Source organism: Trichoplusia ni, chromosome 5 (genome assembly GCF_003590095.1).
Source record: "Trichoplusia ni isolate ovarian cell line Hi5 chromosome 5, tn1, whole genome shotgun sequence".
Lineage (NCBI taxonomy): Eukaryota > Metazoa > Arthropoda > Insecta > Lepidoptera > Noctuidae > Trichoplusia > Trichoplusia ni.
Genome location: NC_039482.1, coordinates 2540447 through 2556091, shown reverse-complemented (window position 1 = coordinate 2556091; position 15645 = coordinate 2540447). Strand labels below are relative to the sequence as shown.

The following is a 15645-nucleotide window of genomic DNA, read 5'->3' as shown; positions in this document are numbered from 1 at the left end:
GTAAGTTAGTTTATTCATAATTCACGAATCTTATTGGCAAGACGCGGAGAGTCTTATAAGTATGTCGCCGGTTTTAGTGCATTAACATCAACAGGTGATGGCGGCTATCATTATAGGTTTACCCGTGTCTAATTGGACATTATGTCGATGTAGGCGATTATACAAAACTTAACTACTTTTACTATACTTACTGAGGTGTCTACATTTAGTCCGCAAGTGCATCGTTTGAGTTAGGTAGCAACCTATAAATATATTCCCTTTTCTGCTATAAATTAAAATGTAGGCATAAATGTTATTGTTAAGAGACCTACATAATGAATAACCAGGTCTGTTAGATCTTTGTTCTATTCCCGTATGCTCGATTAGGTACCAATACTAGGAAAACTTGCTGCTAGTACCTAGCTTACGCCCTATTGATACAATTGCTCTTGGTACTTACAGTAACAAAACTCCTATATATACTTAAATCTAGATAATATGTGACAATAACTGAATTTACCAGGGGCCACGTATCATCTTGTACTTTGCTCGAAGCTGGCGATGAAGGTACCTACTATATTATGTATAATAGTCATATTTTATGTGTCAGCCTATCTACTCAGGACCAACTAAACCATTCCAATGCAATTGACCAAGGTTTACGTGTCTAAATCGGTAGTACCCGTGTTGAGTAAGTTTCTAGTAAATACCTACTTACTTAAAACTTCATAAGAGGTAGCAGATGATTGGGCAGGTATATATCACTTACTAACCATTCTAAATTTTATATTCTCAAGCAACTCTTCTTTTTAATAGCTAGGTACCGTCCTGCGTCACATCACACAAATCAATAAATCAGTAACTTCTTTTGTTTCTATTTACTACTGTTTACAATGAATGCATAACCAAAACTAAGAAAACCCGTTTTTGTATGTTTACATGTCAATAAACTGCAAGTATATCATTTACACTCACACACGGCCCTCTATCAAACTAGGCAAGGCCTTATTAAAAACACAACTGTTCAAATGTTGTTGATAAACACTCTTGATATATTTTACGAATAGAAAAACGTCTTGCGGGAAGAAACTCAAATCCGCGACCTTCGGCTTGACAGTTAGTTTCACTAAACCCATTAATCTCATAGTACATACAAATTAAAAAGGTGAAATAATGTCCGTTCAGTTTGAAAACAAAATGTAAATGATTTCGGAATAATACAAACACAACAAAATGCTTATTTGAATTAGTTATAAATAATCTCACTCATAGGTAAGAGCTTTAGCTCAACCACAGCATGAAACACGGCCGAAAGATAATAAAAGGGACAGCAAACACGTGGTGTCTACAAGCAAAGGGATTTACAAACTTTAAGATCGATGATACTGCTCTTTCACAATTAGTGTTGTTACAACAATCAATACAAACATGCAAGGCAAGCAATTAATTTTAAATCATAAGATAATGTTTAGGGAATATCGCTCGATAATATTTAAAAACAATTAATAAAAAGCTGCTTTCTCAATCAGCCAACTATCGAAGATACCAATAAAGTTTTATTAAAACTTAACTATCAATTTTATTACTACATAGACATCGTTTTTTTTACTTCTATATTATCGATTTCTGAACACGGATCTTTTTTCCGTCAACGTTGTTAGATTTTTATTTAAAAATCTTTGTAAAGACAAATAATGAATTATAAATAGACGTTGTCTTTTTAAAGGATTGTTTCCTCTTTTTTATAATATCGTCCGTCAAACTTTTATCTTAGGCTGGACTAAATAAAGCTTTAGGTTTTGTTAGCCATCAAATATTGCTTTGAAACAATTCAAGAACGGTTTTAATGTAAATTTAGAATGTTGAATAAAAACTGCTTATTTAATTGTCAATTACATCATTAGTATCAGCGAGGAAAAAACAGGAAAATAATTAGTGTCTCTTTACCCTTATCACAAACATAATTGTGGAGTGCCACAGGGTAGCCCGTTGGGAGCCTTATTATCAATATTTATTATTGACGTAACCAATATAACTTTACTCAAATTGTATTTTATATGCAAACTAGGCGATGTCCGCACTGAAACTGTAGTCCGCGCAATTTTTAATGATGTTCAACACATCTCCCTTAACCTTGTCGTAAAATATTAATAATTTAGATGATTCCTTTACTTTACTTGTAAACTTAGACTTGGTAAATTTAAAACTACAACTACTTCCAACCCCTTCTTTAGGCCCCTATGTAGACTTTTTTTAAATCATGCTATACGTCGTTCTTTTGCCAAACAAGTACCTACATTCTTATCGATAAAGCTTCAATATGAGCTCATCAAACTGGCTTCCTTTACGAGCGATTTTCCAATAATATTTTCTGTGACTGGCTGACCTATGATACAAAAGGAACGCACAGTACAAAATTTCGAGTTACAAATCCAAGTAAAATTAGGCTGTGCGATCAAATCTTTAATTGGTTTCGAATCGATTCATTATATCAAATCTCATCTCATCTAAATGAAATACTAATACTTCAGATGTTTTATTCTGATCCCGTTGAATATCATCACACCATTGTCGTCTTCCGTAAATCATTGCTATTTGCACGATTGATATCACAAGGAACTCCCAAGTACTCGGTCACTCAGTTGTCACTGCCGAGATTGGACTATTATTCTGAGATTCCAATTCAAGGTGATCTCGTAGCTGCACTCACATGGTTGCAATTGAGTATATTGCTACTCTGTATTGTTAAGTCATATATCCAAGTTCGTTGGAAAATATTCTGATTCATACCCCGTTACCATTTCACGAAACATGTTGTTATATAAACGTATATCACTTATTTTACTTGTATTCATAAAACATGAAAGTTTTATCTCAAATAGATGCTGCTTAAGTTTTGATCATTGCTGATTTGATATAACACTACTTATCTAAAAAAATGCGATTTGATATACACATTATACACACACTTGCCACTAATAATTTTTAGATCACTAAGAAAATTTCTAATTATCCTCAAATTTCCATCACTTACTGGGTATACGCTGCTAAACCAGTGAAACAGAATTAGAGATTCTCAACTTGCATCTTCATATCATTCATCGACCCTAGAGGGCTAGTTGAGATTCGCATGTGAATAAAACATACTAACAGTCCTCATTCTGTTAGATCCGATGCAAAGTAAAATCATCGTAACCGCTGTAGGGCTTGGCAGTTATTGGTTATGCATGGAGATCTTTTTGGTATCGAAGACAGATTGTTGTTTACCCAAATCCTAAAGAGGTTTTAGGTAATAGCGACAAAACTGGTAGAAATAATTATCGTTGCATCAAGATTCTGCGCTTTGGCTACAACACTTGACTGCTTGGCCACTGACACTAAAATACTTGCACAAAGTTACTAAAGAATAGCGATGAGTTGCGTGGTAAGGGGGACTCGTTAACTAACAACGGGTAGGGTCCACAAATCAACGATATTGTTTGATTGCACCACGAGTAGGTCATACCGCAGGGCTGAGCTTCCAAAGTGTAACGATTTTAATTATGTTAATAAAAATATAATTCTAAAAACTAGAATAAAATAAATATTTAAGGGACAACAACAAACATATTTTTATGGATATACGGATATATTTCGTGAAGTGCAGCAATTTTACAAGATTAGCGCTAAAGAAGAATATACTTAAGGTTCGTCTTGCGGCCTGCGACAGAAAACCCCTAGCATTATACATCATTACATATATTTTTTTCTTCAACAAGACCTTGTGAAAAATCCGAATAATGTCGAGTAATTATTAAAAAATACATTCTATCGCCACCACAACGAGATTTTGTCATATAAAACTTTGCTAAAATAAGGGGCGTTGTTCTGGAAGGGCTGTTAGTGTAGGGTGACACCCCTAGTGCTTGCAACTGTTGCTCTCGGTGAAAGGTCATTGATACTATTTTACCTAATGTAGTTGGGAGTTCGAGAGATGCGGTGAATGCCACAATCGAGTTTGTATACAATAATAATTTGATCTTTAACGGCAAGCACAGAAAAAAAAGTCATTTTTGTAAAATCTAGTTTTACATAATGCGTATATTATGACTTGTCTATGATAGAGTACACATTCGGCAGCTCAGGAGAATGTCTGGCTTGCCAGGCCATTCAAAGCATTGGGGCATTGTAGACAAAATTGTGCTAGGATAGGATAGTGGGCAATCTCAACATGGAGCATATGAACATCGCTTAACGATAGCATCTTATCGGCAAAGTCCTAATTATTTGTGTAACGGTATTTCTTACTTCAGGCTATCCCATATTCGATTATTATCATCAGTATTTTTACATGACTACAGATTTTCAGCACCTGTTATTTAAATGCATATAGATGATTATAGTGGTTTAGTATCGTATTTTTATTTATAAACATTGATCCCCATCCTTTGGGTATTAATTAGTTGATGTTCGTTTAGGGCCTCGTGTTCGGCGCGTGTATGAAATGACTAAAAAGCTGTAACTTTTTGTGCAGCACTCATAATTCACTTGCAAATAAAGGGTTCAACGAGTTTGCAAGATGCATCGCCAAGAAAGGTTTAGTTCGCTTTCAGAAAGTCTGCAGGGGGGTTAAGGGGCGAGAGAGAGAGAGGCGGCGATCGGCACGTGTTCGACGCGTGGACCTGTCCGGGAAATGAATTAACTGAGTTGCGCACCTGCCGATACCGCGCCGGCCCGGTGTCTTATCTACTTCACCGCTATTTTATTACTCGACTATACTTTTTAGCCAAATACCTTAGTATCCAATTTTTGATAGCGCTCAAGTTGTTCTGCCGTCTTCTTAAGAGGACATTAGAAACACCGAACACGCAAATATCGGTCCAAACTGACTCAAGGTCTTTGAATAGCCTTGAGCAAATCCGGAATATTGTATTCTCCTTGTTGACTCACACTCTTAAAAAACAGATGGTAGATAGTACAGCTTAACTATGTGCCTTAAGAATTTATTTCGTGGTAATGTTTAATTTTATATTACACCTTAAATAGCTAGAAGTAGATCTTGTGTAACATATTCGCATGAAAACCCCTTGTACCATAAACATTGCCCTAATGCCGACATCCTCGTCGGTACCGCAGTACATCTCATATAACATGAAACAGAAAATCCTTTACACTCTACACTATACTCGATTCCCTAGAAAGAACAATTTATAGCGCATCGTTGCAAAAACGACGTATGACTAATTATAATCAAAATCGGTATTGATATCCTGCATCAAAAACCCCATCGAATGGATATCGGTTACCCCTTTTGAAACAAATTGTATTTAAATTTGATCTGACTACCCGAAAAATCCAGTCAAATCGATTGTGTCTTTGGGAAATGTCAATGTGTGTTTCTTTCCTATTTATCTGTAGCTCATTTGCCTAAAGTTGAATTTAACCTGTTTCACTTTCTATATCTTACTTTTGCTTTCTGGTAACGATCTTACTTTTCACGTTTTTCTTTTAATTGTTAAGTTTTGTTCGAGTTTGAGTGATTCTGATTGTTTATATTGATCCATTTGATGATACTGTGGCACCGCGTAACAAGGACCGTAAAGCGCCACGATATTAAGTTTAAAATGGGGCGCCCGTCGCGGTAGCCATAACTCAGTTCGTGTGCGGGCGCGCCGTGTCAGGTGTCCGCGCACATTGATGCTGCTTGTGTTACCAACTAATTGTACGTAGTTACTATAATAATTATATTTACAAAAACTAATTGATATATCATATAACAAGCATCACAAATCTTTTGATGTAAGTTGAACCTTTACAGCTGCCTAAAATTAGCCTACTTCTTAAAATCGACCTTTTTACTACATTACATAATAAGGTTTTAGTTATTAAAGACATAAGATATGTAACCTGCACTTAGTAATTAAGGATCACGGAGAAAAACTATACCAATAAACATCGAATTTTTCACAATATTAGTAGCTCATCCTCTTCTTCTCTTCGTATCTATCTTCTAAAGTTTTGGTGTCCTACTAAACTGACCTCTAAGTACTAATATTATTCCATACCTCTCAAAGACATGATTAGCTAGCCTTAAATTAGCCTGATAAAGTGAAGAGTAAGTTACTAAAAGGGAAGAAGAGCTTTTCTTTGGTCTTTAAATTTATCTGGCTGGTTATTTATAAAATTGATATGACGGAAACCATCGGCATTTTGCTAATTCGTCCTTAATTTTTACCCTTCTGGTTAAATCACATAAGGTTGTGTAGTGTGTGTCCGTTGTAAGCGTAGAGATCAATGTCTTGCTCCGACGCTCAGTATGCTTGTTAAGTTCAACCTTTTAAACATCACCTGATTTAAATTGTGCAGCAGTAGTAGACAATATAGTAAAGCTGCCGTGGTATTTAGCTAATTTTCTAACCTTGATCTAAAATAGTCGTTCCATGTACAATTAAGATTAGTTTACCAGATCAACTCGAATCTACCGGGGTTATCAAAACTTTCAAGATATGCACCCCGTGCATGCAGGGTGTAATGCGGTTTTATTGGATTCTTCAAATTAGGTCCGCTTTTTTATTTTGCGCGTGTTGCACCTAGTTCAACCCACTTACACTAACCGTCTTCGAGTCAAGAGTCTACATACTAACATGTTGCACATACAGGGGCTTCGTGACCGGAAAGTAATATGCCAATCTTTTGTCTTTCATCCATAAATTTTGGATTTTATTTCAGTTGGCTAGTCTAGATCAAATTATCGCGCCTCCTAACTTGTATAATTTGATACTTCATACTATATTTCCTATTAAAAACTTGGATTTTAGAAGGATATATAATAGACATCATAAAAATATTAATGTAGCTGTTGGCAAAAAGACTGCAATCTTTGATCAAAAACTTAAATTTTCAGGGTTTTAAGTAAGCAAATTTCAGTATCCACCTGCTTACCTTCTTATTTCACCGTTATTTCTTATGGGATGTAAATTCATAGATAAGTATCAACTCAAAATAGCTACTTTGAAGCTTCACAAAAAACATAAAACCCATTATTAATAGGTAATTAATTTTATTCATTTTACGTGTATTTTTTGTACAATTGTGTAAAATAGAAGAAAATAAGCTTAAATAGTGAATATAGAGGTCATGAAAACGAAAGTCTTCACATTAGATAAGATATTTTTCATGTAGTGTAGGTATTGAAATTAACGGAAAGTACTTGATCATTGACAACCGTGATGTTGATAGATATGGTTTCATAGAAGTAAGGCGCGAAGAGGCGGGGTGGATGCATGTGCACTCTAGGGGCAAGGGGTGTGGCCGGCTCGCCATTGGCTCGTGTCGCTGATTCCTGTACAACGTGCAAGGGTTGTAACCGCTAGAGATATCCTACCTAACTAGTGATCATCGGCTTATGCCCGGTTCCTATAACTTACGAGCCGTCATTGGGAAAATGTAACCATCCGTAATCTAGTTACCATTACCAATGCAAAACTAGCGTTCCACAACGCCCTACCTGCAACGAGCATCCGTAGCTAACCCGCCTACGACTCGTTCGCTAATGTCCCTCTCGTTCCTCTTTACGTTTAGTTACAAGAAAACATTGTACATCAGTCATGCAAAAAAAATCATACGTTTTCATATTTTAAATAAGTATTAGAACAAATTACCGTACAATTACAATAATAATTTGATTTACCTTGACATTTAAGCTTAAAATAAGTTTACATTCTTAGTATAGCAAGTTTGATGTTACGTATGCAAGGGGTAGACAAAACGCGTGACAATACAATGCGAACCCCGTATCGCATGACATTGACATCTGTCTTCCCGTCTTCCGTGTCCGTCCGCGTCTTTAAAATAAAATTGTTATTAATTTGTTTTATAGCTCCTTGTTTATACGCGCACCGTCTAGTTTTATTTCTAGGGACATTGACACAAATTCAAACAGTAACTAAAATAAAATGGATTCTACTCCGTCGGTAAGTAATAGTTTAACTGTAGTTTAACTCACACAAAAATACATCAGTTTTGTCACAGGTATGAGCACTGTTATTTTATTTTACAGAAAAATAAAGCCATGAGTAAAGACGAAATCCAGTGTCTTGTGGAATTAGTAGAGGCAAACAAAATTATCGTAAGTAAAGAGACGAATGCCTCTACTAATAGACTTAAAGATGAAGCATGGGTTTCATTAACAGCTGCTTTTAATGCCAGAAATGGAACAATCCCCAGGCAAAAAGAACAATTGAAGTCCAAGTGGGACAATTTAAAAAAAGCAGCTCGTAAAAGAGCCCAACAAATCAGAATGAACCATTTAAAGGTAGGTAATGTAACTTATCTGTATGCTACTGACTTTTATTTGTACTTAGTAAAAAAAATCATAACTGTCTTTTTCTACATAAAACTTAAAAATTGAACAAATAATTAGATAAAGTGGTAGGTACCTAATTTATTACTAAAATATCATGTTTTTGTTTAGACTGGTGGTGGAAAGCCCGACTACATACCGCCTGATGAAACGTTAAGTAAAGTAGAATCCTTATTGGGTTCAACATGTAATGGCTTTGTTGTGCCTTTTGGTGGGAATGGTGTGGGTGATGTAGGTGATAACATTGTGGTGCAGGTTTTTAATGAAATTGGTGACAGTCCTAGTGCTGGCATTATAACTAATGAAAAAATTAATGATGACTTGGTTTTTACCCCTACTACGAGTGGAGGTATACTTAATACTTATTGTTTTGTTATGTTGCAGCATTTGATATTGCATTTAAATTAATAAGTTATATACTAACTTGAAGTAATATGTGTGTCATAGTGCAACTTACTTACGATTTATTAATATTTTTGTATAATTTTTATCAGTCTCAATGATAATTGTATTTTTTCAGAAAAAAAAAGAAAAGAAAACGACGACAGCCGACAGCAATTAAATTTGGCTGCAAAATACTATTACGAAAAGAAAGCAGAAAAATTAGAATTAGAAATAAAGTTACTTAGAATCGAATTAGCTAATAAGGAGAATAATTGTAATTGTAATTTAAATAAATAGGTTTTTTTATAATAGTTACTTAGAATAGAATCCTACTACTATTATAAAGGCGAAAGTTTGTAAGTATGGATGTATGGATGTTTGTTACTCTTTCACGTAAAAACTACTGAATGGATTTGAATGAAACTTTACCACAATATAGCTTATACATCATAATAACACATAGGCTACAATTTTTGAGGTTTCTAATGTGAGATCATAAAAAAACACATTTTTTGCGCTTAAACGGGGATAATTCTAACCACGTGGACGAAGTCGCGGGCAACAGCTAATTAGCAAATAAGGAAAACAATGTAACTAATTTAAATAAATATTTTTTGTAAATCTAAATGATTAATAGAAATAAAAGCTTTGATTTTCATTATCTATTTATTGTATTATGAATACATACAACCTCTTACACCCTAACACTATCTCTATTCACTATGGGACAATACAAACATGTCATAATAATATCTAATTTAAATACCTAGTCATATTTACTTATTTTCATACAAGAATAAAGTAAAAAAATAAATTCAAACAATAATTGTAATAAGATATTAGACCAATAATCAAAACTTCTTCATTTGTTACATATTTCCTGGTTCATACTCTCTCTATTGTGTGCAGGCCTGTGGCATCTCATATCAAGCTGTAAACAAAAAAAAAATGAATGCACTGATCATGATTACAACAAATACTTTTAGGTACTAAATACAAATAATAAAATATACTCACTTGTTAAAATATTGTGTGATTAGATTATCTCTTTCTGTAGTACCAGTCTGATTCGAACTTTCATTATAACTTGGTGAAGGTACATCTGCATCTAGAATTTCCACTTCTGGTGGTATGTCACTGAGGCTTCTCAACCGGCAAATATTGTGGAGTACTGCTGTTGCTATGATCACTGCATTGGCTCTTGAGAGGCTTAGGCGCATTGTCAAGGCTACAATAGGAAATCTTCGTTTCCAAACTCCAAAACATCTAAATAAGTATTCATGTAATGTGTCAGTTAAATATTTTTCACAATAACAAAAATATGTTATAAATAAAATGAATACCTTTCAATACAGTTCCTAGTACGAATATGGGCTTCATTATAAAGTTGTTGACTCTGTGTTTGGGGATTTAACAAAGGTGTTAAAAGGTATGATTTTAGTGGATATGCACTATCTCCAAGTAACCATTTATTGCCAAATAAGCCACTTTCACATTGAGCTAAAAAACAAGCAAATAAATATAATGGGGATATTATTATAAACACACTTATTAAACATATTAAGTATAAAAATGATTAAATAATAAAAGTATCAGAAACACCATTAATTTTCTTTACCTCGCAGTTCAGAATTATTAAATATTGTTGCATCATGTGCTGAACCAGGCCAACGTGCCACAACATTCATAAACAATAAATTAGCATCACATACAGCTTGCACATTAATGCTAAAGTAGCCTTTTCTATTTCTGAATTCTTCTCCAATTTGAGAACCTGTAAAAAAAGTGTAAACTCTTATAATTAAAATCAATCTGAAGTAGTAAAATGAATGAAATTGTTAAGTTTACTTGATACAAAATTATTATGTATGTATGATCTTACATGGTGATTGAATTCTAATATGTGTACCATCAAGAGCTCCAAGAACACGTGGAAAGCGTGATATATTATAAAAATCCTGCTCAGTGTTTGGGAGCATGCGAATATATGTGTTATATAGCCGTGCTATAGCACAGCTAACATCAAATACGATACGACAAGCTGATGTTTTCGACACACCTATAAAATCAGCTACTGATAATAACATTGTTCCTAGTGCATAATAACGTAAAGTAAGCAGCAACTGATGTATTGGTGGTATTCCATGGTTTCTAAAACAAAATATTTGTAAATTGAGTAGCTAAATAACACGCAAACTGATTTAAAGTTTTTAGGTTATTTAAGTAATACATAATTATTATGTTTTATTATGTACAAACCGTCTTCCTTTCACTCTTAAATTAGGATAAATTTCACTGAGTAATTGTTCCACAGCGGGTTTGTCGAGCCGAAATCTCAGCTGAAATTCTTGGTTATCAAGCACGGAAAAATAATCAATCCTTTGTTTATAAATTCTTAATCCCACTTCTTGATCCGTATCTTCGTCTGATAACAAAGCCATGATTTCTCTATCACTTTCAGAGCTCGACATTATTACAGAAATCACGATAAACACAATTTCAACCAAAAGAAAATGTTCACGATTGTTAACTGACCGAATTTGACCAGTAAACAAAACGGTAACGAGACGTTGTTTTGACAGTTCAGTGACGGTAGAAAATATTTATAGGAACACATTCCAACACATTTCCATACTTTGTGCTTACTAACGCCCTCTCATCCGTTAGTAACCAGATGTCGGTTATTTGGGTAACGAGTAGTGTTTTATAGGAATGGTTTCGTGTTACGCCTGGTTGAAATTTTAACTATTCGTAACAGAAACGATTCGTTTTTGACTTATAGGAACCGGGCATTAGTGGTCAGTCATATTCGAGTGTCCTCTACCATTGATGAAACCGAGTATGCAAAGTTGATCGCTGTTGTCAAAGTAACGCTGAAAGTTCATTTTTGGACTATTTTTTATTAGTGTTTATAAAATGGTGTGCTTTGTTACTAGCTAGATCGTGAATGGTATATCTCCCTCGATGACACCAGCAGTCTCAGTTAACAGAAAACTACTTTGTCCTTTTATTCTATTGAGGTAAGGACTTCACCCACAAGTACATTAAACTCTTGTTTTTCTCTTCTGGAGTTTATGTAACGAATAGTTATTCGTTACAAAAATCAACGCTTTCTCTTTACTCAAAGCGAGTTATATTAAAAAGATCGCAGCTATTTAGCCACCTTCTTCTCTTCCCTTCATTAGTTTTGGAAAGGCAAAAATTTTGAGGACGAATAACATCCGAATTATCTGTCAAAGTAAATGACCATAAACAATTCAATTCAGCTCTAGTTTATCCCAATAACCAACATGGGCTAGTTTTTGAAGTAAGATTCTTGATTAATTACGCTTAGCAGAATCGCATTAGCAATCGGAATCTCCAATACGAGGTCGAAAACTTCCTGAATCCCAAGTCAAAGACAAAGCTCAGCCGGCGAACAGACTAGATCGTCTCTTACCTTCCGGCAACCGCAGCCTGCGCGTCTTATTTGCCGGTGGTTAGATATCAGTTCCAATTAGCGCTGTTGCGAAATAATACACCTTAGAAGTGTTTGATTTTAAGAACTTACTGCTGCGACATCTTGTTTTAAGTTATGGCCAGGAATAATTTTAGAACTAAATCTAAACTTTGTGATACCCTGTTTTTTTAATTGATATGATATAATATCTTAGAACACAGCGATTTCCAAATCGAAAACTAAGTTATTATCATTGAAATTATTGTTTTCGTAGCTGATTTTTCATTATTCTGCGCATAGTACTTAATTCATAACGTTTGGCGTCTTCCGTTTCTAGTATTTGAGGAGAATCTTACTCCCCAAATACGTCGAAAGGCACAAAAAGATCTTAGAAAGTATAAACATATTTTGTTTTCATCTTATAACTTAAGTAACTAAGTTAATTATTTTAAGTGGACTTAACAAGGTTGCATTATTGATGGACATTTGCACCAAGTTTTATATATTTTTCGTTTTTATCCTTGAAAGATTTAATAAGGGTTTCTACCATAAAATTGTGATATCTTCAAAAATGATTTGTTTTGTCATTTTAATGCGGCAGATTAATTTTGTGACGTATAAAATGGGAACTGCGTTATCTCCTTGCCTCAAAAGTCTGAACCTTTATACCCCAGTCCTACGTCTCGGCATAAGCTTAGCCTAAATACAGTGCACTGACTTTGAGAGAGATGTACTTATAAAACCGCATTTTATAATTGTACAAATCGCTTATTCTATAAACAACATTGCACAGCACCCAATGCAGTTTGACTGATGGACGTTCCTATTAGAGCAAATTAAGTACTAATTCTCAAAATAGTCGGTCATATTTTTATAATTAAGACTTAAAACTAATTTGAAACAGTACTTACACCCGTGTTACGCAAAATGGCGATGTTGAGTTTATTTTGGTCCATCACCCATCGGTACTAGATGTTTCCTTATTTTTTTAATAAATTATTGTAATATAGGTATTTAACTAAACTTTAAATAAAATTGACTGTCGAATGGACTTCACACGATTTATATTTTTAAACCCAGATGACATTTCCCATATTGAGACAACTAGTCAGTCAACTAAGCTTGACTTACTTGACTAGCTTGACTGACGTTGGGAAAAGGCTAGGCCAATGATGAGTCAGTCAACTAAGAGGTAGCCAATAAGAACGTTCTTGCAATCGTCCCTTAACCTATTTATTTAATTTCCCTTGTTATCGTTCTTAGTTGTGGTCTAGGAAACTGAAGGAGTTGCGTTTATGTTGTAATAACGGTTTAAAGGATGTATGTTATACGTTTATTTATAATAATGTATTGTGTGTACGCTATGTAACTATGTGTGCTTGTTACCTCTCCATGTTCAAAAGGCTTAATCAATTATGATCAAAAGTGGCAGGAACCAATACTATTTTTTAATCTGCGGGCAACACCTTATGGCAAAGCTAGTTTCGTATTCAAGTTACGTTTCGTTAAAACATATTTCAAACAGTCACGAAAGCAATATAGTATTTAACCCTTCACGGTACACACAATACCGGACAAAAAGTATTATACTGCCAAAAACCTGATCGTCAATTAATTCATATTTCGGAGGGGTTCCCACTGCGAGCGGATGCCATCTAACGTTCGTAACGATCCCGTGGTATTATTATTTGTCTTATAAGATTTTTTTAAGCCTGAGGTACATTTTAGAATTTTAGGCTGTAGAAAAAGTTGTGTTTAACGTTTCGGATATAATACATTCTCCAATAGTGGGTTTTCTATGATATTTGTATAGTTAAGAATAAGTAGAATAAACAAGTAGTAATCATTACAATCTGTGTTGATGCTATTTCGGCGTTTTCTATGTGTGTTAGTTGTAAAGATGACCATGAAACCCGACATAAATATATATAACTTATGTAGTGATTATCGTATGTTGGAGGTCAAATTAGTGCTCGGTGGCTCGCTGCTCAGGCAGCTGGTGCAGTCCCGACACAATGGGAACGTCGAGAGAATGTTGTAATGTGTATTTTGGACATGAGGGGTTGTCTCCCCAGGCCCCGACGGGTGCACAGCTGCCGTCGACGTTAGAACAGCGTTAGAGGCTCATTGACGATCCGTTCAAATTGTATTCAATATGACTGATTTTAAATAGGCGCTTTTTTAGTTCTGTGTTTATTTTTTTCATTTTGATCTTATTCAAGATAAGGTTTTTATTTTACGCAAGTAGGAAAGCAATTGCTTAATTAGTAAAGAGCAATTAGGTATTGGATTAATCTACTCCTAAAATTGTAAAAATCATATATTTCGAGGTTCTTCGATCGTTTAATACACAGCAACATTTTTTTTTAAATAGTTCTCTTTATCGATCGTATGATAAGCAACAAATGGAACTAATTAGGATTTTGGTGAGTCACTTTGTAATGTCCTAATGTCCTAGAATAGCAATTGTTCACCGCCAGTTCTCAGCTCGATAATGGTGTCCAGCTTGAAGTACATGCTAAATAAAACTATTTCTCTAATGTCATTGAATATTTAGTATTTCCTCGTGAAATATATTATTATATTGTATCTTCGCTCTTATTAGTCGCAGTGTAATAGTATTTAGCCTAAAACCTTCCTCGATGAATGGGCTATTCATATTCAACACAGGAAGATTTTTTCAATTTGAAACAATAGTTCCGGAGATTAGAGCGTTCAAAAAACAAACTCCTCAGCTTTATATATTAGTATAGAAGTATATATTATTGATAGTATAGATTAAACATTTCAGAAAAATAATTCAGAATAAAATGTGGTAATTGGGGGGCTAGTGAAAAGCTTACTCGAAAGTGACGTCACACGTGATCGTAACTTAAGAAAAAAAACGTAATCCAATAATTTTGTTAATCTTAATTAGGTCTCGTTCTTAATCCTCCTACATTGTTATAAGCACAAATTTCATCAAAATCCAGCTGGTTACTTGTGGTAGCGTAACAGGCACTAATATTACCTTCCTTCTTCCTTCCTACTATTTACCTTCCTATTTTTATTTATTACCTTAAACATGTAAATTAAGTTTTACATTGTGTTTAATAACCCAATTGCTTGCTGTAATGCTTATTGTTCTGAAGTCTTTGAACTACCGAAGTCTTTCGTAACACTGACCTTCCGTTTCTGAAAAGCTCCCTATACAAAAAATTGTGGATTCTGTTAAATCTTTTGTTAACTTTTAATAAGCATTGGATTCTTTCAATATTAAAAAAAGGTTCAGTTTTAAAGAGCCCTTTTTCGTCTGGTCCTTATATAATAAAAACAGAACTTTGCCCTTTTCATTCAGTTCTCTAAAGATATAAATATACCACGTGTTTTGGCACCCAAAAGCATAATATACCACGCCAGTAATATTATAAAAAGCGAATTTTTGAATAAGCTTAAATATGAATCTTTGTAAATGAGGTTATTACCGCAAGTTATGCCGCAGGAAATTTAAAGCTAAGCTCGC

General features: G+C 34.3%; 2 protein-coding genes and 1 long non-coding RNA gene across 3 annotated transcripts in view; 2 read left to right on the top strand and 1 right to left on the bottom strand.

The window, feature by feature from the left end:
* The window catches only part of LOC113494044 (insulin-like growth factor 2 mRNA-binding protein 1), a 38687-nt gene that overhangs the window by 173 nt on the left and 22869 nt on the right, over positions 1-15645 (top strand). The gene's annotated exons all lie outside the window — the stretch shown is intronic.
* Positions 8-8669, top strand: LOC113494047. Its single transcript, XR_003400626.1, has 2 exons — positions 8-8272; positions 8432-8669. It is a non-coding gene; the product is annotated as an uncharacterized LOC113494047 (long non-coding RNA).
* Positions 9363-14888, bottom strand: LOC113494046 (putative nuclease HARBI1). Its single transcript, XM_026872181.1, has 6 exons — positions 10964-14888; positions 10587-10855; positions 10323-10478; positions 10048-10204; positions 9722-9970; positions 9363-9635 (listed from the first exon to the last, which is right to left on the bottom strand). Exons 1-6 carry the CDS (start codon positions 11173-11175, stop codon positions 9626-9628), a joined length of 1053 nt encoding a protein of 350 aa, XP_026727982.1. The 5' UTR covers positions 11176-14888; the 3' UTR covers positions 9363-9625.

Excerpts from the sequence above, each read along its gene's own strand:
- LOC113494046 (XM_026872181.1), bottom strand. The coding sequence starts at position 11,175 with ATGTCGAGCTCTGAAAGTGATAGAGAAATCATGGCTTTGTTATCAGAC. Across the intron at positions 10,856-10,963 it reads TTAAGAGTGAAAGGAAGACG|AAACCATGGAATACCACCAA; the intron begins GTTTGTACATAA and ends ATTTTGTTTTAG. Across the intron at positions 9,971-10,047 it reads ACTAGGAACTGTATTGAAAG|ATGTTTTGGAGTTTGGAAAC; the intron begins GTATTCATTTTA and ends ATACTTATTTAG.